A 22,544-nucleotide genomic window follows, 5' to 3' on the forward strand; every position below is an offset into this window, starting at 1 on the left:
GATCACTCTATTTAAAGAGTCAAGTTTGCATGTTCATGCAAACTTGAGATCACCAAATTTTGACACTTAAAATTCCACTCAAATGTTTGGGATTATATGGCAAGCATGCATGTTTGAGTTAACCAAATTTTGACACTCAAAATTCCACTCAAACTTGTGGGGTTTATTTGGCAAACATGCAAGTTTGGTTAAACCAAATTTTGACACCTCAAAATTCCACTAACATGGATTTTTCCATTAGATGAAAGTCAACATTTTGACTTTCTTCATTTTAATTCAACAATTAATTTGAATAATGAATTTCAAATTAAAGTAACATTAAATGATTAATTAAACTATTTAATTAATATTTAATATTAATTCAAATGCCAATCCCAATCAATTCCGACACATAATTGATTAAGATATTTAAATCTTATTTAAATATCTCAGATTCTCTCTTTTCGTTTAATTCGTAAATAAAACAAAATTGCGGTTAAATATATCGTATATATGTAACGCATATTCCCTAATTTGAATTCGAACACTTCGAACTCATTCGTCACACTGTTCTATGGTTTAGTCCGATATGAGCTAGCAGAGGGACCTAATGGACCTATAGATCATGGGCTCCAACGATCCAAGATTAACCGATTAAACTCATTAACCTGGTTAACCAACATTCGTTAACTACTAGGACACTCCACTATAGCCTAGTAGTTGCACTCCCCTCACTATAGATATATTTCTGTCCATCTGATATAACCATGATTAGTAAGTCGATCCTTCACAGGTTGTTCGTAACTAGAGCTGGGTCAATTTATCGTTTTACCCCTGAAGTTACTTCTTGTTCCTTATGTCTCACTGATCCTCTAATGAACAATTGGTTTGTGGTCCAACCAGTAAACCGAATCCCTCTCAGGCCAATGAGAGGGTGGGGCCCCTTGTTCAAGACCTGGAGTCAGTGCTTAAGGGAACTACCTTTCTTCTATCCCTAAAAGTGGGTAGGAGTGAATTCCGTCTTGCACCCCACGTCCCCAGCCATTCACCCAGTCTTATCCCTGAAATGGGAGGCCTGTTGAGTCGGCGAACTAGAGCCACTCTCACCCATGCAAATCTAAGGATAATTCCGAATAAACAGGAGTTCATGGTTAGCTCAGGATTAAAACCGAGTTACCTAGGTTATCGAATGAAAAGAAAATCAGTCTCAAGAGTAAACGACTTTATAAAGTGAGAGTGGTTTTCTTCATGGTCCGATCTTATGCAATACTCATTGCATAGGACGTCCCCACTCACATGTCTCCACATGTACAATTTAGTGATCACATTGTTTATATCATATACAAAAGTGGGCCGCATCCATAGTGTCCCCAGAATAAGGTACTCAGCCTTATCCTTATACTATAGATCATTTTGACTATATACTTGAACTTGATCCACTCTTATGTCTCTACATATAGTTCAAGTAATCATATTATAGCCAGAGTGTTCTTTGTTTATTGGATTTAGATTAATGATCGTAAAGTTCACTTTATTCAATAACAATTTTTTTTTTTACTGAATAAACATCAATAATAACTTTATTGAAAATAGAATATATCTTTGTTTACAAACTATGAGTTTTAGGACATAAAACCCAACAATACATGTGTTACATGATCCAGTACATACATGATCTAGTTGATTTGATTCTGTCCATAAATGTGATGTTCAATTCTCAATAGACTTGACAAAAATAAAAGATCATGTCATACATTTTTACTTTGCATTTGTTGAGAGTTGAACCTGAGTCTATAATCTTGGAAGGCAATTATCCTAATCGTTGGACTACAAACGCCATGTTTATAAGCTCAATAGGCTCCTCAACACATACGTGTGTTACAAGCATTCTGACAAGATCGAGAAATGTGATGTTCTTCTCAGTCTCTCAATGAGTGTTCAATTTCTTACTGTCTAGAAATGTATTGTTCAATTTCTCTCAATAGACTTGCTAATAGACTCGACATGGAGTGCTTCAAAGGCGAGGGGACTGCATTAAAGCCAACTAATCCCTTTAGTGGTTGACCGTTGATTTGAGCACCCTCAATCTCAAAGGAATTATTAATGGGAATCTTACTAAACCGTAAATACTATTTATTAAAAAATAAAATTGGAGAGACTAAATTCTAATTTTCTCCGAAGAGGCTAAAAGTGTAATTTAACCATTAAAAAGATTTCACAATTATTAATATAGATTAAATTACAAATTTAGTTCCTATATTTTAAAAAAATTAGAATTTAGACCATATGATATAAAGATTAGAATTAATTCCTATAGTTTGATAAAAGTTTCATAAATATTTCATAGATAAAACTATGTTATAAGGTTTTATACATCGAAAATATACCAATTTTGTACTTTAAAAACTTATGATTATCTTATTTATAATTTACTTAATTATTCTTAGTCCAATAATTTACATTTTTTTATTTTCTCTAAAAAAACAAATAAATAAATAAATAAATAACATTAAAGGGCATAGGGTATATATAGGTATACCACTAGGAGTGTTGTACCCGCGCCACTTTCAAGTTTCATGATCATCGACCTCTAACTTACCGAATTGAGCCCTAACCGCAACTGCAAGCTTGCCGTTTAGATTCTGATATTAGGAATAATCTCTTCTCCTTTTAGAATTGAAATTCTCCCAACTCCAAAATGATCTGAGTTCCCTGCGATCCATCCCCGTGTTTTGTCCATGGCGATCCAATTTAAGTTCAGGAGCTCGGTGATCTTCGACTCGGTGGATATCGATGGCCGACCCTCCATATCAATTGGCGATCTTAAATCCAAAATTATTCGGATGAAGAACCTCGATACCTGCCAAAACTTTGATCTCGTTTTCTCCGATGCCCGTACCGGCCAAGGTATTCCGTCATCTCTCTGCCGCTATTGGTTGCATGGTAATTGGACTCGAGAGGAAGAGTCCTCGGATTTACCATATCGTTCAGTTCATAGTAATGGATGATCCTTGAGATTTTACCCTTTGTGAAACGACGTTTTGACGTAGTCAGTGCATATTGGAATTAGGCAGCTCAAACGCATTTGCCTTTGTGTATAATTTCATTTGTATTGAAGGTATTTAGCTTAAAATTTTATCTTGATACTCCTTATTTTGCAGATTTGGTTGACGAGAAATTTGAAATTCCTAGTGGTTCATGCGTGATCATAAAGAGAGTTCCTGCGGGATCAGTTCCTTCCAATGTGTAAGATGCCCTGTTTTCTTAATTGAGTTGTTTATGACAATAATTGTAGTTTCGGAATTTACAGACCTGTTATGTGCATGCTTCTGCACCTATATTTATATTTTTGTTGCTGCAAAATCAACTGTGTTTTGAGTATTATCTCTTACTTTTACCGAAAATTTTGGGCAAAAACAGTGTTCACTTTGTGTTACTGCTACAGAGAGCCTTACAAAACTCAATTCGAATCACCAACTTCCAATTAATTTGAATTATTCAATCCTAACTGAAACTTACCGGCGGTTTTCCATATAATGATACTGTAATGCAGTGTACATCACGACTTGTTTGGGAAATTTCAAGTCAAAGACACTGACATGGTTAATTCATCTCATCCAGTGGTATGTTGATTATTACTTTACTTGTTAGTTGCTTTTTTTTTTTTTTTTTTTTTTTTTCTTGTCTATAAATAAGGAACTGGGTGTTGCTATATTATGATGGTTGACAATATGGTTAACAACGGCAGCTGTTTCAGAGTAATTTTGTGACAATCTCATTTGATGCTTCTATGCTTATGCCCTATTCTTTGAGTTAGTTCTAGATGAAGGAAAATGATTTTTTTAATATTATTTTATTTTTTACATGTGAATATCTGTATAATTTCTGTTCTTGACCATGGTTTTAATGGATGTCGTATTAGGTTAAAAGTTAAGAGGAGTATATGAAGTTGTGTGTTTTATTCTATCAACTACATTTAGAACTGCAGGCTCTACGTCAACAGCAGTTGGCTGACTAATATTTCAGCCTGTATGTTTTTTGTTCTGATAGCCGTTGCATATTTCTTGAAGTCCTACCTGGGGTCCCATCCACTAATTGACCATGTTGGTGTCGTCGAGTTTTTAACAATGCTTCTTTAGTTGGTTTATAGTTAGCACATTCACTTTTATGTGTGGGAGTCAATCTCATCATTTCTTGAAAGGATTTAGTTGTATTGTTTCATGGGGTCCTATCCACTAACTGACCATGTTGATGTCGTCAAGTTTTTAACAATGCTTCTTTGGTTGGGTTATAGTTTGCACATTCACGTTTATGTGGGGGGAGTCACTCTCATCAATTTTTTAAATGATTTATTTGTATTATTTATATTTTGATTTCCCTCTCTGAATAATTCTTTTGGACAATGTACAGAAGGCTGAGACGGACAATTTTGATGATTTTGGTGTAGACTTATACCCTATTCGCAAAAGAACATCATCAATTTCTCTCAATCATAAAAAATATGATGCTGTTAGGTTGTTTGTTTTCCCTATCGTTCTTCTCCTTTTGCTATCAAGTATATCTGCAGTCCTATTAACTCAACCGGAAATCTTTTATTATGTTTTCAGACATTATAAGGAGACTGAAAGAGGATATATTGAGCCTGAAGGAAGTGGCATTAGTGAGGCTATTCAAAGAGGTCTTCCTTGAATTTTGTTATGGTGTTTATGGTTTCTAATCCAGTTCTTATCTAAATATCACTATGTTCAGATTCAAGTCATGGTACAACAGTTGGAGGAACTGAGCTGCAAACAAACATAAAAGTTCATATTGGCGAGGGAATTGGTTTGGAGAAGTAAGATGCGTAGTTACCCTCTTTCACTCTAATAGTTTGGTTGTCATTTGTTTTGATAATCTAACTTGTCGTACCTGTTGGAATTTGTAGACCAGTTGTTGCAATGGCTTCAGTGAATCATGATTGTGAAATACCGCCAGAACTGAAGTGTACTCTTTGCAAGTCACTCTTTGTGGATGCCGTTATTATTGGTTGCTGTAAGCATAGCTTTTGTGAGAAATGTAAGTTTCTGGAGCCCATTGTTCGGTTCTCTAACAATCTGCATTTGGAAATATTTTGTGAACTTGGTTTTTGTGAGAAATGTAAGTTTATGGAACCCATTGCCTAAATTCTTATTGTTTCTGCATTTGAAAATATTTGTGAACTTGAGTGATACACCCCATGACATTGTAAGCATCGTTTCTGTAAATTCTATGATGCCATGTTCTAAAAGTATGGTTTTTAATATAAATTTTCTCATAGCCTTGAGACTTGGTTCTAGTGGTTTTAGTGGTAAACGGTCTTAAATCATACAGACCTTCAAATGCTGTGGGATTAGACCATAGTCTTAACTTTAAACTAATGCACTATCTTTAGTATACGAATAGAACTTTGTACACATCTGTGTCACATGTTCTTGAATAGCATGGTGTCGTTACGTTACAAAGTAGAAATAATTTTAAAACCAGCCAGACTCGTGGACTACCCCTGTTAATTCTTAAATCATGAGCATTAACACTGGGCGCGATCATTATTACTTTTTGTCCAGATTTGAGAAACACTAGGCTTGCGGGCAGGGGAGTGTGAGGGGGAAACAAAAGTTAGAAGAGTATTGTTGATTGGTCAAAAATTAGTTCTCACTTGAGAAAATTGCTATATTTATTAGGCAAATATTATCGACTCTGATACCGACTGCTGGATGACCTTCTACTTAACCTGGTAGTAAGAAAGCTAGTAATACCATCAACCATTGTTATCTTACATTTTCAAACTTAATCTTTGCAAAATTCATTAATCATCACCACTCCATACCAACATCCTACACTCAGAGAAGCAATATAATGGAGAACTTAAGTTTGTGGAAGAGAAGATGATTGAATGAGCATCTTCCTGATTGGTTCAGGGATGGGTTTAATAATAAGTCTTTTATATGTTTTACTTTATCCTTCCTCCTTTAAATTAACTGAGAAGTACATTTCATGACCTGTCATATGTTACGAATAATGTGCTTCCTTTGTGGTTATAATTTGACTTGCTATTAACATACTTCATGTAATCTTTTGATTGCTGGTACAGGCATTCATCATGTTCTACTGCGAAAGGCAAAGTGCGCTAATTGTGCCTCTACTAAAAGTAGACTAGAAGATTTGTTGCCGAATTTATCTCTTAGGCAAAATGTTGCTGATTTCCTTGAGTCTCAGATCCTGATGGGCAACCCAGACAATGCCATTCGTCATGATGCACCAGGTAGGATGATTATATTTGCATGTTCTTTTAATGATAGGTTTTAGCGTGTAATCATATATTTATAAAACAGATGAAGAATCAAGAATTGAAGGAGAGGACATGCCATTTCTGTCTTATGCTACCAGTAGGGGTTGTAATCAAGAAGTGGTGGAAGACATCAATGACTCATCATTAAAAAGAAATATGGTAAATTACATTTGACTTTCTTCTTATTATTTCCGAGGATGGCACTCATCATAATAATACACTTTGCCTCGGATGGTTAAGGTTGATGGAGCACTATTTGGATCGGGCCACCCTGAAAAATTTGGTGGTATGCCACAAGACCTTCATCCTTTTGATGATTGCCAAGGGGAAAGTCAGCCTGTTTTTGGGGATTTTAAGCATGGGTTGCTGATCAACGCCTCTGGTAGGATATTCATTCAACTGGAACTTTTTTTATAAGCCTTGTCCGACAATTTTATTTATAATCAGATAACAAGGTGCCAATGGAAGGTTAGAGAGCCAGCTCGCCCAATTCTCTCTGGAAAATACCCAAAAGCAGAATAGCCAAAAGACACCCTCACTCAGCCAACAACCAGTCTATATATTCACTCTCACTATTGCAAATTTAACTAACAACAAACTTTGGGCCCCACACAATTTTCATACACAATCATTCCCCCATACCTGCACGCTTCCCTACTCGCTTACGTGTATACACCTTTGTAATTGGCGGCCTATCATTTTTTTCACTGCCAAAAAGAATATTCTCATTATTGCCATTTTGTGCTTGTAGATATACCGGGAAAAATCCAAAACCTTGCAGATTTTAGAAGACAAAAAAAGGTACATATTTTGCTTTCTTTCACGTTTTTGGTTTATGTATGGGCTCGCATTAAGTTGATGTCAAACTTTGCCCTTGAATTACTCAGCGTTGCCGTGCTTGTTACATGTGTGGTTCTCTGGACCATCTCATTAGAGACTGTCCAGTTGCTTCAAAGCCACATCCCATGCCTCTAATGGGTAAAGAGTTGACTCTCCACTCATATCTTGTACATTTGGTGGAGCCTTTCCTATAAATTTTTTAAGTTAATGTGTTGAATGTTATATTTTCAGGAGCTACGCCATATTATGCATCACCTTGGCATCATGTCAGTTCCTTTTCAAACCTGTATGGTTGTGCCATGCCTTTCAATACATCAACGGTACCTGAAGCAAATTCTTACTGGGCATCTCTTTATGGTGGATATCCTGCCCCAAGGTAAATTTCAATGTTTGTGGGTTTTTAACATTGCATATAAGAATACATTTTTGGTTAGAGAGAAATAGAATAATCTTCCAATGTGTTCAAGATTATTATGCATAACTTTGGGGTAGCATTTCTTTTGTAGCTTCTCTTTGAGGCTCTGGTTCAAAAGTTTTTTGGAACTGTTGCTTCTATATTTGTTCCAATTTGAATGCCGTTTGAGTATATTGGACTATGTTAAATGAAGTGTCTGAGAAAATGATTATTTGTTTGTTTTATAATAATAGTTGAATAAGGAAAAGTTTAACAAAGTCACGTAAGCAAATTCACGTGATAGAATGTGCCCAACCAGATTTCTGGTAGTGTTAGAAGCTCGTTTGAACGAATTTATTGGTTAAAACGTTGATTTTTGAAAATTGGAGAACAATTAACCCATATATGTCTTTACTTTTGACCTTGCAGTGGATATGTGGGCATGAGAGACATGACTGCTCCACCACTCCGGAAGATTGAAGAGTTCTGCGGTGGTTATTCACAATCCATAGACGTTAGTGACACTAATAAAAGAGGGATGATACCTGATAATCGTTCCAGGAGGTAATCCTTTTACTATTTTGTGATATCAAACAACGTGTGATAAATAATTCTGTATCCTCTTCTCTTAGGCCTATATATTGGCTTCGAGAATATTTTCTTTGTGCATATTTAAATTCTACTTCTAGGCTTTTTCGGAACGCTTGAAAATTTTCCAAAACACATTACTTTCAATTTTTAGCATTTCTTTTGTTTGGTTATTATCACCGTTCTCCAATCCCTTGCTGAAAGCCTAGTCCTCTAGGCTTTCCCCAAACACCTGAAAATTTTTCAGAACACATTGTTTTGAATTTTAGCATTTCTTTTGTTTGGTAATCAGGAACATCCCTTGCTGAAAACCTAGCCCTATGTTGGGATTTGGAGTATGTTTAGAGGAGTTGAGAATTCTTTTCATTGCTAATTATCATTGTTTTTATTTCTGTAACGCGAGTTTTTTTAACTCTTCAGGGCAATGGCTTTCATCAATGAGGATGGGTGCGAGGGAGAAGATGATGTTGCTAAGAATAGAGGCCTTCATGAGTGGGATGGAAAATCAAGAGACTATAGAATGCTCGAAGAAGAGGAACACCCACGTCGAGAAACTGCCAACGACGAAATAAATTGGCTGTATGACGAAAAAAGGAAGAGTTCCCGTTCTTCTAAAGATGCTATGATCAATCAATTCAACGGGAGATTAGGCCTGGACACAGAAGGCTTGCCTTGCAACACCAAAGTATTGACTAAGGAGAGGTCTGAACATCACCATAGAAGCTTCCGGGAGGTTGGTGGGAGGGCAGATGAATGTTGCAGTCATTTTAGCTCGAATCACCACAAAAAATGCAAATTGAAAGAAGATAAAACCAATGTGGTCGAGTTCGACTTAAAGCGACAAACAAAGAAGCATCCTAACGACTCAAAGTTTGATTTAGAACAAAGCTTTCCCAGATCGAGAGGTTCTAAGCACAATGCGCTCACTCAAGATCATCATCGGCAAATGGTTTGCGAGCCAAACGATAATCGTGTCCATAAATATAAACAAAGAAGGCAGTGAAAAACTACAGATCTGAATTCCAAGGTACAAATGTATATTTAGCATCTTACATATCTTTGGCAATCCGTGTTGTTACCTTCTTGGTTACATGATTACAATGGTTTTCTACTTTAATTTATTATACATTTTGTTCAACCTTCTTCGACTAGCCAGACTCGGATTGGGTGCAGGTTTTATTATGATTATTATGAGCATAGTGATTCTAATGTGAAATTGTTGGATACAGATATTGGTTTCTTGGTGGTCTTTTGACAGGTAATTTAGTTATGTAACTAACTTTTGTTTACCTTTTTAGTTTGAAGTGTGGAAGCAAGCAAGCAAACGAGTTCTTAGTTCATGGATGTAAGCTATGGTATGCCAGATTTTTGTAAGCAAAGGTTCTTGAAGAAGCAGTTGAAGGTACGTTTCTTTCGGATGCGTGATACCCGGGTTTAACGCGTAAGTAATGATTTATTAATTTTTTTTGAAAAATTAATATAATTTTAATATTTAGGAATAGGAGACATTTTGAACAAAACTGACTTCTGGTGAATAGTTGATTTTAATTAGTCAAAATCAAAATAATAATTTTATTAATTAAAATTTGGCGTAGTTAAATTAATGGTTTTATTGTAAATGATTTGATTAACTTAATTTAGATAATACTAAATGCCTTGTTTTCAAGTTATTTATAAATTTTTTTAAAAAAATTACGTGTTTTAAATTACATCTATTTCAATTGTATTAATAAGCCTTTAAACGGTAAAAGTGTCTAATTACTTTTTTATTTTTATTTCTTTTAATGAAATAAATTCATAAATGTTAAGTGTTTGTTTAATATATTGAAATCCAATGGTTATTTCTGTATCAAGTTTTTAGCAGAGTGGTGGTAGGAGAACTGAAAAAAAAAATTACATTTTATATGAAAAACGCCATTTATAAATAAAATGCATAAGATATATATATATATTATAAATTTAAATTTAGTTTTTAAACTTTTAGATTGGCATGTATTTGGTCTTTAAACATAAAAGGTGTGTAGGAAAATTTTAAACTTTTAATCTTATGTCTTACATTATACATTTTTATATCGTTATTAAACTTTCAATTGATTATATTCATAATTTGGGTTTGACACTTATAGCTTCGACATTCTCTACGACATGGTCATATTATTTCTCGTTTCTAAAAGTAAAAATTATCCCTACAAAAAGAAAAACATGGGTCGGTATGCTTTGTTATCCAACATAGAATTGTTTCAAGTAGAACATGATAAACTTTTAGAGTCTCTATCATTTAGTCACCAAAAAGGGAAATGTACCTGGTTTTTTTGTGGGTCAAGTTAAGTGTGTTTAGCTTAAAAGAATTGTATGTTCTTTAAATTCTTTTTAATGTACGTGAGTTGGGATAAATCATGGTGGAAGGATTCATATGAATTTATGGAGATAGTCTTTAGAGAGGAGTAAATAACGTGTCATGTCGTAGGAAGTTTTGAATCCATATTTTGAATTCAGGGCACGGTCATTACAAATAGTATTAAAGTGGTGTCTCAATCCATATTTTGAATTCAGGGCACGGTCATTACAAATAGTATTAAAGTGGTGTCTCTCCCTGTAGTTGGGGATGAACCAAGGCAAAAATTTGTGGACATGTAACACCCGAGTAAAGGAGTATATGAACGAATTCGGACCACATCTGGATAAGAGTGATACTAAGGATAAAATGTCTAAGAAACTACAAAAAAAAAAAAAGTGAAAGTTACTCCATATACAAACAAGGTGCATGTTTTGTCTGGAGTAATTATAAATCATGTGACTTCTTGGAAAATTTCCTAAGAAACACGCAAGTGGAGACACAACATGTTGAAAGATCTTTGTTGGTCTACGGGATAGTCTTCACTTTTAGAAATAAATAAGTAACGTGACCATGTGGAGAATAATTGTAGGAAAACATCTGAGCCATCAAGTGTCAAATCTAGATTTCAAATCTTATGACAGAAAACACTTTAAAGATAATTTTGAAATAAAATGATAACAATTTTTCTAAAAAATTTTATAAAACTTATATGAGTATTTTTATTTATTTAGTGATTTTTTTTAAATACATTTTTAGTATTTGGAAATAATAATTTCTAAAGTTTAAAAATAGATGTAAATGGTGTTTAGTTGAGAAAATTAATCTAAAAAAATTTTAAAAAACAATTCTAAATAATTAGAGATAAAGGTATTTTTGAATTTTTTTTTAGTTTAAAGATATTATTAAAATTTTGAAAATCGGAACAATATTTATAAAAAATTAAAAATAAATAAATAAAGTAAAAAAAAAAAAAAAAAAAGAAAGTTCCCTATTCTGGCAGAGAAATACGCTAGGGTTTTTTTACGGTCTTATTTAGTACGCGAGGCCTACTTATTCTTCTCCATTCCATGAACCGCTGTGAAGGTTAGGGAGCAGCCGCGTGCCTTCGACACTAAACATTTGATTACTTTTTTCCGTATTTTCGTTATCGAGGGAGGTTCCAATTTCGAATATCATCATATCATTATACTAATCAGTCATTGGGCGATCCGGCTGAGTGCCGGATCGCATTCGGTTGCCGACTGGGCTCTATCGGCGTTGGCGGTGGAGATTCCAGTCGCCGTCCAATGGTCTGGCCGTTGGATCAGTACATTTGTGTGGGTGTAATTGAATCTTCGACCTCCGTCGAACTTCACTGACTCAGGGTGAGTTCTAATGGTAGTGCTGATTTTTCATGTTTCTCGGGAAATCTATCATTTATTGATTCCGTATTATTTTCCAAGTGCGATATGATTAAATCCTCTGGGATTATGATTTGTGTAGGTACAATAATTCTGTTTTTTCTTAGTTTTTTTTAATGTTCCTTTATGAGTTAAAAACGATTTTTGATCTTTGGCATTGGTAGTGTATTGTTCTCCTGAAATTGTGAATCCAAGTAGAATTCAAAGCAATGCTGCTGCCATTTTATAATTGACATCACCCACGAGCATATGTATGTCTCCCATTGTCTTGCTCGGTGAACCTTGGGGATTGTGTACTTAATGCTCACATAAATACCATTCGGAGTTTGTCAGGCTTCTTGTGCTTCTTTTAATGTGCTTGGAGTTTGGAATATTCTCCAACATCTGTATGTATTATTACGTTATTTGTACTGGTTTGTTTTTTCTTTCATGCCGGATCACTTTTTCCTCATAGTTTGTTGAATGGATTTATTTGTTTTCTGCTGTACTGTATGGTTTATGTTGATATTTTCAGGTCTTATTTATTAGGAACCTTTACTTTTCATATGTCCCCGTGTGTTTTGTTGAGAATGGAAAACTTTGACCTTTTGATCTATGCTTAGGTTTAGGTTGACAAGTGGTGTAAGATCCCACCTTGGTTAGATAGGGGAACGAACATTCCTTGTAAGGTGTGGAAACCTCTCCTTAATAGACATGTTTTAAAAATCTTGAGAGGAGCCCAAAAGGGGAATCCCAAATAGGACAATGTGTTAGTGGTGGGTTTTGGCTGTTACAAATAGTATATCAAAGCTAGACACCGGGCGGTGTACCAGTGAGGGCACTGGGCCCCCAAAGCGGGTGGATTATGAGATCTCACATCGATCAAAGAGGACAATATTTGTTGGCGATGAGTTTGGGCCGTTACAAATGGTATCAAAGCTAGACACCGGGTGGTGTACTAGCGAGGATGCTGGTCTTGAAGTGTGTGGATTGTGAGATCACACCTTGGTTGGAGGGGGGAATCAAGCATTTTTTTACCAAGGTTTTGAAATCTCTTCCGAAAGGAAAATTCCAAAAAAAAAAAATACCTATTAGCCGTAAGCTTGGGCTGTTACAAGATAACCTATAATATCCCTTAGGTTAGTTCATGTCATTTATTTTAAATTTCTGTATAGTAACCCTTAGGTTATTTCAAGGTTTTGTTTATTTTATTTAATTTATGTCATTTATTTTTAATTTTGTTATTTATGATTACTGGCGTTTAAAGAATTGGTTTTTAAACATTAAATTCATGACACCTTTTATGAAAAACATTTTTAATGAATGTTTGTCACATCAGTAGTGACTTTATTATAGTAACATAGTTGTGACATCATGTATTTTTATCCAAGTTTATAAAATAATAATAATCTTTTTTTAGAAAAAAAATTGTATGAATATATTTTAAAAATTTATAAAAAAAAATCAAAAGTTTGGAGATTATACTTGAATACATTAAGACTACACTTTGTTGGTAATCTTGTGTGTTTTCCGGTAAGATTTTGATTGTTTTTATTTATTTATTTATTAATAGGATACCTAAACCCCAAGACTTTTCTTTATTATTATTATTATTATTAAATTTTAATTACAATTATAAATTTTTTATTTTTTAGTTACAGTTTTTGTTTTTATTAGTTTACATAACAATATGTGACCTCTCTTCAGATAGATGTCATTTAAAGGGAAATGAAAAAATGAAAAGAAATAAAGTTTTTTTTTTGAAACAAACATGATAAAAACAATATTTAGGGACCGGACGAAATAGCATTTAATAAAAAACTGGAAGGTTGCAAATACATTACAACTAAAATTTTGGTATGGAAAAACGATGCTATATAAAGTATAACAAGACGCAACGAAAATTTTTGAGTTTACTCTAGACTCTAACCTAACAGGTTCTATAGCCAACCAACTCTTTCACACTAGCAGCGGATACTCAAGTCTCACCTGCAAAAGGAAAACAAAATATATACTAACTATTATTATTATTATTATTATTATTTTTTTTTTTTTTTTTGACCGTGCTTACCAAACTGTAATAATCTCTCAATTGGATATTTATTTCTATCTAAATTATTAAAATTGTGATAGAAAGAAAGAAAAAAAAGGCAATAAAAGGGAATAATGAAACACAATTAATCCCAAGGTTTCCTGTAATATTAGTCCCGTGTTGCTCACCTGGGAGAGAAGTAAGATGAAATATACTGTAATCTATCCATTAAATTTTTGGATTTAGCATGCAGCATGTGCTCGTTTAGACAAGGTTGCCTCGTTTCAACAGAATATATGCAGATGCTAAATGTAAATGTAGTCCCAGTAATAATTTGGTGTAAAGGACGTGTTCCTAAGGATGGCGGTATAGATATGCAGATGCTAAATGTAAGGGTGAGGTGGGGAAAGAGGGGAGAGAGGAGAAGATAGGAGGAAAAAAGAAAACAATAAAGAACGGCAGTCCCAGTAATAATTTTACAGAAACTAAATGTAAATGTAGTTGAAAATGCTCGTTGCTCTTACTTGCTATTTTATTTGTAAAGCTTTTCATTTGGTGTAAAGGACGTCTTCCCAAGGATGGCGGTATAGAGGCTGTTTCAGTCTCTTCTGATCAAATGTATGTCTGTAAAAACACCAATTGAATTATTTAGAGATACAATTAACACTTTTTCATTTAAAATTAGAAGTTGAAGTTTTGAAGAATTTATTAGAATTGGTATTTATTTTGCTTACCCGATGAGACCAATAGAGCGAGCGAGCACAAAGAGACCATTCAAATAGCCAATCTGGACGATCTCATCAATCTCTTGTTTGCTGAACATTCCACTACCGGCAAGAAGATCCAAGAAAAGAGACCCAATTGCACCATCTACGTTAAGAACCAAGTTGTTTGCCTTTGAGAGTGTGTAATTTTCAACCTCCACAGCGTATTCCATGTACTTCACTGATGGAAAATGTGTTCGTGCAAACCGCTGTAGCAGCTCCACTCTCTTATCTCTGTTGTCGCCTCTCTTGATCCTTTATTTTACAACCAAACCGATCCCAGAAACAACAAAGATTATAAATTTACTTCATTGTTTTTGCATTTAAATTTTCGATTTGTCTTTTTGGTATAAAAAATATACACCGAAGCAAATATAAGTTTTTAGAATAGAACTAAGAACTACAAGTGTGCATACCTGTGACCAATTCCAGGCACCCGAATGCCTTTCTTTTTCATGCTTTCGACAAACTCGTAAGGCGTGAGACCCTGCAAGAAGGCCGGAAAAATCATAGAAACTTACCGACCATAGATTCTAAGATACCATGTGAATTCAGAGTTTCAGCAACAGATGAATTCTTACTCTGTCATAAGCATCCTTGAAGTACCGAGCAGCGTCATCAATGGCACCACCAAATCGGGGGCCGATAGTAAGCAAGCCTATTTCAGAAAGTTATGAGGCAAAAACCAGACTCATTTAATTAAAAAAACATACCGTGTGAAGAAAATCCAAATTACAGTGGAAGGGAAATGAAATGACAGTTACCACATACCTGAGACAAGGCTGGACACGAGGTCTTTTCCAGCCCTTGCTGTTACAATAGTGTTGTGCGCTCCAGATACACAAGGACCATGGTCGGCACAGAGCATTATACATATCTGAAGAGATCATGAAATTTTTAAAACCCCAACTCAAGACTGTCATTTAAACTTTCACAAGAGTGTTCATGAAAGTGGAAAGCCAGAAATCAAAGAATGTGGAATTGGATTGGCCTTGTACAGTTCCAAGCTTCCTCCCCTCACTAATTTTTCTTAGGTTGTGAAGAGGAATCGTACAAGAAATGGGCTATGAGAAAATAAGCTAAAAACTTAAAAGGGTGGTGTTGAAATGGTTTTTCAAGTTCTTAAAATTCCTTTTCTAAGTATTTATAAAGTCATTCAAAACAGGCTCTATGCAACTAGAAAACTAAACCGAAATAGAAAATCAGTTTCATAGTATGAGATACAAACCTCGATGAAATGGGTACAGTATCGAGGAAGGCTGCGTTTGAACCATAATAGTGAGATAACATCCCCAACACCATAGCCTTGCTCAACAATTGAAGACATTGGAATTCCAGCATAGCTTGGCTCCTCACCTTTTGTTTGAAAAGTTAGTAACTAAAATCTGAAGTGTAACATATCAAACACTACAGTTATTCTCAAAGAAAATCTGGTCATTAGGTTCAAAGCATGCATACCTCTGTCATCAGAGATGGTGGAAATAATGTGGGTTGGGGCCCGAACTTTCCCGCTCTTAATTGCTGAGCTAAGATCCTCAGGAATTTGTGGAGGCTTCACTTCCTTTACTGGGGTAACTTTTCCGTCTCCAACCTATTGAGTAAATTAGATGGTCAAACAAATTACATGGTAATTGCAACGAATAAAATCAAGGAGCATTTATCCCTCCCCTTGAAACATGAGGACACTGATCGAAAATAGCCCCTTGATATCATAGAAGAAAGTCGTAGTGCAAATTTACCAATTTTTCAAATGTTTTCGCAATGGCAGCTTCAAGGGCCTCGTATGATGTAGGAACAATAGCTCCCGCATCCCTTAAAGCTTGATTTTTTGCTTGTGCAGACTCCATCTCACCGCCACTTTTTGCTCCCTATAGTGAAGGCAAAGGAGAAAATAATGTGTTAGCCAAGTATATCATACAACAACAACACAATTAAGCGGAGTAACTCAAGTATGAACTTACAGCATGACCAAATTGAACTTCAGATTTAAACAATGTGGCACAAGTGCCGCTAACCCAGGCAACCACTGGTTTGTTAACTTTTCCTTGTTTCAAGGCTTCAACCAAAGAATACTCATCTCGGCCACCAAGTTCTCCAAGCACAACCATCATTTTAACCTAAGAATATGCCAACGAGACAAAAACACATTCAATGCAAATGACAAAATGCAGAAACAGGCAACAAGATAATAACTTGATTAAAATGTTAGAACAAGTCCCTAAAATTCATGAGACTTGAATGGCCAACGGAGACGACTAGCTAAATTGAAAGATATTTTGAGAATATATCAGTCAGAATACCTGTGGAATGTTGTTAAACCGCAAAATGTGATCAGAAAGAGTTGAACCCGGAAACACATCCCCTCCAATTGCAATACCTGTGCAGTACAAGAATTGATCAAATATTGTTTCAAACGGAACTAAAATAACAGTGTGTGACTGTGGAATTTACCTTCATAAATTCCGTCAGTGACACGGGCAATAGTATTGTACATCTCATTAGACATTCCTCCCTGCAGCATTTATAACATATTATTACACTAGCGTCATTGATGAGTAGGTCAACTATTTTGAAGAGGGCAAAATAAGGTCTGACAGTTCAAAAGAAAAACGTGATGTAATTTTGAGAAAGTCGGTCAATGTGGAGAAAACGCTGATTGGATGGTCAACACTTCAACATTGAAATAACATCTACAATGCCATAACAATTACTTTGTGCACGATAGGTCTACCAAATTTTCATGCCTAAAAGAAGTTTGGTTGAAAGAAGTAAGTTGACAACAAGAAATAAGGAAAAGAATAGCTGAAGAGTTATGTTTAAGTTACTTACTGATTTAGAGACAAAACCAACAGATCCAGGTCTGTATAGCTTGCATTGTATAATATTGTCAATCGTTCCAGCAGTGTCACCAATTTTAAATGCTCCAGCTTGTATGCCACCAACGGTAGCTGGGCCAATAACAACCTGCAGATTAAGCAAAGAGAAATCATTCAAGTTCGATGAAGATCCCACGACTTGTTGACCTTGATCTTCTTGTTTTCCTTACGTCACTCATCATTTGGGTTATGCATGTGGCTATTTGAACCGATAATATTTACTTTTGGGTTACCAAAGCTAGGAGAGCCCAATATCGCTGGAACAAAACATTTCTTACCTTATTGTTTGCCCGTGCATATGTAATCAACTGTTTGGTGTCTGACTCTGGGACACCCTCAGCTATGATAGCTATAACTCTGATGGTAGGCTGTTTCAAAGCAGCCATTGATGATGCAGCAGCACTACACGATAGTACGAACTGATTATGAGCTGGAACAGAAAATTTTTGTACAACACACTATCAGTAAACAACGATTACTAACCTTCTGAAGGATGCAAAGTTAATGAAAACATCAGCAGTGGGGTGTGCTGCACAGGCTGCTTCAATCCTGAAAACGAATCAAAAAGGAGTTGGGATGATAATTCAATTATTCTGATGTCTAAACCGATACAGCTTTAACAACTTCTGTAGATGAGATAAAGAACATATATATAACTTCAACAACTTCTGTAGAAGAATTAAATGAACATATAGATTGCATAGAAAAGTAGCACCGATTAATGATCCTTCAACTTAAAGTCATTTAAATCTACAACTTCCAAAAATAATGTAATGCTGTTGCTGAAAAGGCATGAGATACTGTAGTAATTAATTTATAAGCAGTTTCACCGCAGTAGAAGCCATTGAAAAATAGTGAGCAAGTATTATGTATCAATAAAGGTGAGACATTAAAAATAGTTATTACAAAAGAATGAGGAATATATTACGCACGTAGAATGCACTGGGATGGCAATTTCCTCTTGACCAAAAAATAGTTTCTGAAATCCCTCAGAACCCGGATTGATGACTCCAGCAACTGATGGTGTTTCCCTCCCTAAAAAGTGAGTCAGACAGATAAATTAAGAGTACATAAACCAGAGCCACGTTAATATGACAATCTATTGCTTGTATTGAACTATACTTTCTGTAGATAATAACAGACATAAAGAAGAGGGAGACAAAAGGCGGAGTTACAAGAAGAAATACACACCGCAGAGGAAGTCAAAATCAAGCATCCGTTGGATGGGAAGTTGCTTGTAGTTATAGAATAATGCTTGTGTCGTGCGAGAAAATATTTGTCCGGTAGCCATGGTGAGGACCTGCGAATAGCAACGTGATTTTCTTATATTTTTTTTTCCAACAAAAAGCCCTATCATAGCAAAGATTTAAATCAAAGTACAGAACCAATTAAATAAATAGATGTTTTAATTTATACACAAATTCAAGCAACTACTGAGATCAGGTCGGCATTAATGTACTTTCCCTAACATGTTGCCCCTAATCACAAAAGTCGATTATCTAGTCAAGAACAATACATTCGTAACCTAACTCATAATGAAATTGATCAATCTCTTTGATTACTAAGTTATCAAAAGCTCGCATTAAAGATACAAACCCAGAAACTAGAAAGTACAAACCAAGGCGATCAAAGGATTAAGCGTAGGAGGTGGGCAAAAAAGAAATCGTGGTTGCTACATCAATCAATAAATTGATTCTGGCCTTGCATCATTGAAGGACAGGAGGAGAAAGGGAGCATATTAATTCAACAACTAAAGCCTACCAGATGACTTCTGCAAGTCAAAAACGGACAAATTTGAATCATCGCAGTGTAACCGAATTTATCAATAAGCTTGAATAAGATGGCATGGAAAGAAGGTAAAGCAACTCAACTACTTTAGTTAGCTAGCCTAATTTCTTGTTTTCCCCGATTTTCTATTGTCTAATTCGCATCATAGCTTTTCCTTCTCACTTTGACAGCACTCTTTAAGTCCATACCTAAGAAGCTCCGACATAACGTCTTTTCTACCTGCTCTCTCAGTAGATTGATTAATCCTTGTACACGCATACACAATGTCTCAATTAGAAAATCCGAATCGGTAACACAATTTGAGTTGTTCTGTAACACACACTTACTGAACTCTTACTGCTAGAACAATAGAACTCCCTCAAAGATTCAGGCCGAACCAGAAACACAGAACGCCAATCCAGTCGATTAGCAGATCAAACGCTCACATACACAAAGTTTTATTCAAAACAAAAAAAAGTTCAATCAATTTCAACAAATACTTAACAATTAGCTTCCAAGAGATCAACAAACGCCACGTCTCGAAGATCAGCAGGAACTCAAAACCAAAGAGTAAAAGAGATCAAGAAAACACAATGTTTAAGAGGCAAACAGAAATTCAAATCCAACAGACGCAAGAATCAGATCTAAAACCGCGCCGGAATCCATACCGAAGTAAATAAACAAAAAGAAAAAGAACAACAAAGGCGATAATCAGTATCGGAGACAGAAATGCAACTAGAAAACATACCTGATAGCACACTCAGAGTTGGCGAGTGGAATCCGGCGGAGAAATGCGACGAAAGAAGAAATTGAATGCTGGAAGTTAGAGGAAATTGAATTGGGATTTAAATAAGGAAGGTGAGCGTGGTCAGATTATTGGACCGGAGAGCTAACCATGAGAAAGAAGAGGATGATCCAGCATCCACCACGTGGCCTCGGTTAGTTGGCTCACAACCTTGATTCACAAAGACTTTTAATAAATACGCAACTAATTTTAAAAAAAAAATTAATTTTCTTATTTATCAACCAAATCTATAATTTAATCCTTTTATTATTTTCTTAATTTTCTTTTAAAATAAAAATTCAGCTATATTCTTATATTCTCAATTTGGTAGTAGTTAAAAAGCTACCTTAAATTAAATTAAATAAATATGGTAATATATCGTATTATATATCTTTTAATTTAATATATATAAAAATTTTAAAAATCAAATATTTTGTCTTCTAGTCTCCTAACACTAAACTGTTAGTACACATTAATGGTATACGTAGTAATTTAATTGCTTCTTAACGACTATCATTCGTTTACTGAGTGTCAGATGTTCATCAACTTCTGATTTGATTCATCCTTGAATCACAGGATTCTACTACGACAACACTCCATCCAAGATTCCGACAAAGATTTGAGTTAAAACCTTTTATTTTATTTTTTATATATGGAGTGGACAATGTGTAGCTGGTGGAGGGTAGGTAGATCTGACGGTTAGCGTCAAATTAAAGAATTACCTAAAATTCTTTTGGATCACGCAATTGACATGTTTTTTTTTTTTTTTTTTTAATTTTTTAAATAGATCTATTTTCCTACGTGTACTTCCTCTCATCATGAGCCCACGTTATAACCACCTCCAACCAACTAAAATCATAAACCACCCTAAATTACCTTTATTAATATTTATTTTTTTTATTAAATAATATTAAATTTATATTTGAATTGGGAAAGGAATAAATTTTAAATTAAGGTATAATATTTTATAGTTAAGACATTATTATGTAAAGATAGCATATATGGTGAATTAGGTAAAATATTTTGAGTTATAGAAATGTAGTTACTTCTGTATTTATTATCATAATAATGCAATTATAATTTATAGTTGGTAGGTTGGCGCTAGGCATGTTCAACATTCAATTTATTGGTATCAAACGATTTCTAGGATGATGTGCGACAAAATATGCTAAATTAATAATAATAATAAAAAAAAAAAGTACGAGAAAAATCAGACCTTTTTACTTACATATCAAAACCCTCTACGGTGGATTTGGAGTTATTTTAAATTTTTTTAATGATATTCTTAAATTTTAAAAAGAAATTCAAAAATATTCTTACTATTAATTTTGAATAGAATAAATATATTTGAATGTTTTAAAATGTTTTTAAAATACCATTATATTTTAAAAAAAATTCATTAATACCCTTAAACTTATTTAAGAAATTAAAAAAAAAAATACTAGTAAGGAGAAATTTTATTTTGTTGGTTCTTTCGCGATTAAGGATAAAAGTATTTATTATTTTTATTTTTATTTTTATAGTTTAAGATTATTATTAAAACTTTTGAAATTAGAGATATTTTGTTAGACAGAGTATAAAGTTTAGAGGTATTTTTATTAATTTAACCTTGATTTAATAAACGTTCACATTGACAATCATTAGATGATTTTTCACTTCGTGTTTATAACTCTCACATGTTTTAATTTTTTTTTAAATATATTTTTTAAAAGAACTCATACATGTTAGTCAAGTTTATATAGAAAAGACTGATTAATATTTCTTTGAAATGTTTTGAAAACTTTGAATGACATGTATTGTAGCACTCGATCCGAATAGGTATGAAAATTTTCCTTTATTCGCTTTTTAATTCTAGAGTTTTATTAGGTTGAATCTTTAACCACGGCTTATGATTAAATTGTTCGGACACCTCGAGGGACCTAGAAAAAAAAATACTAAAAAAATCAGAAAAATCGAGTCAAAGTCAACGGGGGCAAAATGGTAATTTTGCCCCACTTACCATTTGAGGGGTCTGGCCCTCCTCTTGGTCAACAAGAAGAGAAAGAAAGAAAATAAAAAAAAAATATAAAGAAACTCAAGAATGGAAATTAGGGTTTAATAAAATAAGGAAAAGAAGGGAAGAACCGCTCAAAATCCGGCGATTGAGGGATAAAATCGATCGACAAGTGATATGTAATCAACCCAAAGAAAAGGTATGAGACCAAATGATAAGGAATCATTACAAGGGAAGTAAGATTCAGATTACCTTGTTGATCGAATATCTCAAAGTAAAAACACTTGTTTGAGATTCGAATCACTTCACAAGCAAGATCAATCATGTCTAGCTTGAATGATTCCTTTATCCCTCATAATAAAGAATCACCCCTTTCTACTTCAATATAGTACTGCTGAGGTAAGCCTGAGATCAGTTAGGGTTGTGTGACTTGAGTGAGAGAGTTTAGCTGGACTACCTTAAGTAGAGGATCTGTCCTATGAGAGGCTTTGATCATGTCAGTA

General features: G+C 34.4%; 2 protein-coding genes across 4 annotated transcripts; one reads left to right on the top strand and one right to left on the bottom strand.

Moving 5' to 3' along the window:
- Window positions 1–2,535: 2,535 nt before the first annotated feature.
- Window positions 2,536–12,193, top strand: LOC111799023 (uncharacterized). The gene is made up of 16 exons (XM_087125322.1): window positions 2,536–2,922; window positions 3,141–3,225; window positions 3,533–3,602; window positions 4,390–4,493; window positions 4,587–4,657; window positions 4,729–4,813; window positions 4,904–5,115; window positions 6,089–6,259; window positions 6,330–6,445; window positions 6,527–6,668; window positions 7,038–7,087; window positions 7,174–7,264; window positions 7,358–7,502; window positions 7,950–8,084; window positions 8,529–9,135; window positions 9,407–12,193. The coding sequence occupies exons 1-15, from the start codon at window positions 2,718–2,720 to the stop codon at window positions 9,109–9,111; spliced, it is 2,265 nt and encodes a 754-aa protein (XP_086981448.1). The 5' UTR covers window positions 2,536–2,717; the 3' UTR covers window positions 9,112–9,135; window positions 9,407–12,193.
- Window positions 12,194–13,600: 1,407 nt separating this feature from the next.
- Window positions 13,601–20,169, bottom strand: LOC111798753 (ATP-citrate synthase beta chain protein 2). Of its 3 annotated transcripts, none has more exons than XM_023682079.2 (18): window positions 20,013–20,169; window positions 18,689–18,797; window positions 18,430–18,532; window positions 17,981–18,046; window positions 17,776–17,899; window positions 17,451–17,585; window positions 17,073–17,133; window positions 16,922–16,998; window positions 16,583–16,738; window positions 16,361–16,489; window positions 16,080–16,212; window positions 15,850–15,977; window positions 15,393–15,498; window positions 15,203–15,279; window positions 15,038–15,108; window positions 14,592–14,876; window positions 14,386–14,481; window positions 13,601–13,814 (listed from the first exon to the last, which is right to left on the bottom strand). In XM_023682079.2, exons 2-17 carry the CDS (start codon window positions 18,786–18,788, stop codon window positions 14,406–14,408), a joined length of 1,827 nt encoding a protein of 608 aa, XP_023537847.1. In that variant the 5' UTR covers window positions 18,789–18,797; window positions 20,013–20,169; the 3' UTR covers window positions 13,601–13,814; window positions 14,386–14,405. The 3 variants fall into 3 exon arrangements, with proteins under 3 accessions (XP_023537847.1, XP_023537845.1, XP_086981449.1); XM_023682077.2 differs by lacking the exon at window positions 13,601–13,814 and adding an exon at window positions 19,094–19,268 and having other exon boundaries at window positions 14,058–14,481; window positions 20,013–20,136; XM_087125323.1 differs by lacking the exon at window positions 13,601–13,814 and having other exon boundaries at window positions 14,058–14,481; window positions 20,013–20,168.
- Window positions 20,170–22,544: the final 2,375 nt, after the last annotated feature.

Source organism: Cucurbita pepo, chromosome 7 (assembly GCF_057944985.1).
Source record: "Cucurbita pepo subsp. pepo isolate OVF chromosome 7, ASM5794498v1, whole genome shotgun sequence".
Taxonomy (NCBI): domain Eukaryota; kingdom Viridiplantae; phylum Streptophyta; class Magnoliopsida; order Cucurbitales; family Cucurbitaceae; genus Cucurbita; species Cucurbita pepo.

Bases quoted from the DNA above. Each gene is read 5' to 3' on its own strand.
- LOC111799023 (XM_087125322.1), top strand. From the start codon at position 2,718: ATGGCGATCCAATTTAAGTTCAGGAGCTCGGTGATCTTCGACTCGGTG. The intron at 3,226-3,532 runs GTAAGATGCCCT...ACTGTAATGCAG, and splicing joins GGATCAGTTCCTTCCAATGT to TGTACATCACGACTTGTTTG. The intron at 3,603-4,389 runs GTATGTTGATTA...GACAATGTACAG, and splicing joins TTAATTCATCTCATCCAGTG to AAGGCTGAGACGGACAATTT.
- LOC111798753 (XM_023682079.2), bottom strand. From the start codon at position 18,788: ATGGCTACCGGACAAATATTTTCTCGCACGACACAAGCATTATTCTAT. The intron at 16,490-16,582 runs GTAAGTTCATAC...CCTTCACTATAG, and splicing joins AAGTTCAATTTGGTCATGCT to GGAGCAAAAAGTGGCGGTGA. The intron at 14,877-15,037 runs GTATGCACACTT...TGTAAAATAAAG, and splicing joins GTGCCTGGAATTGGTCACAG to GATCAAGAGAGGCGACAACA.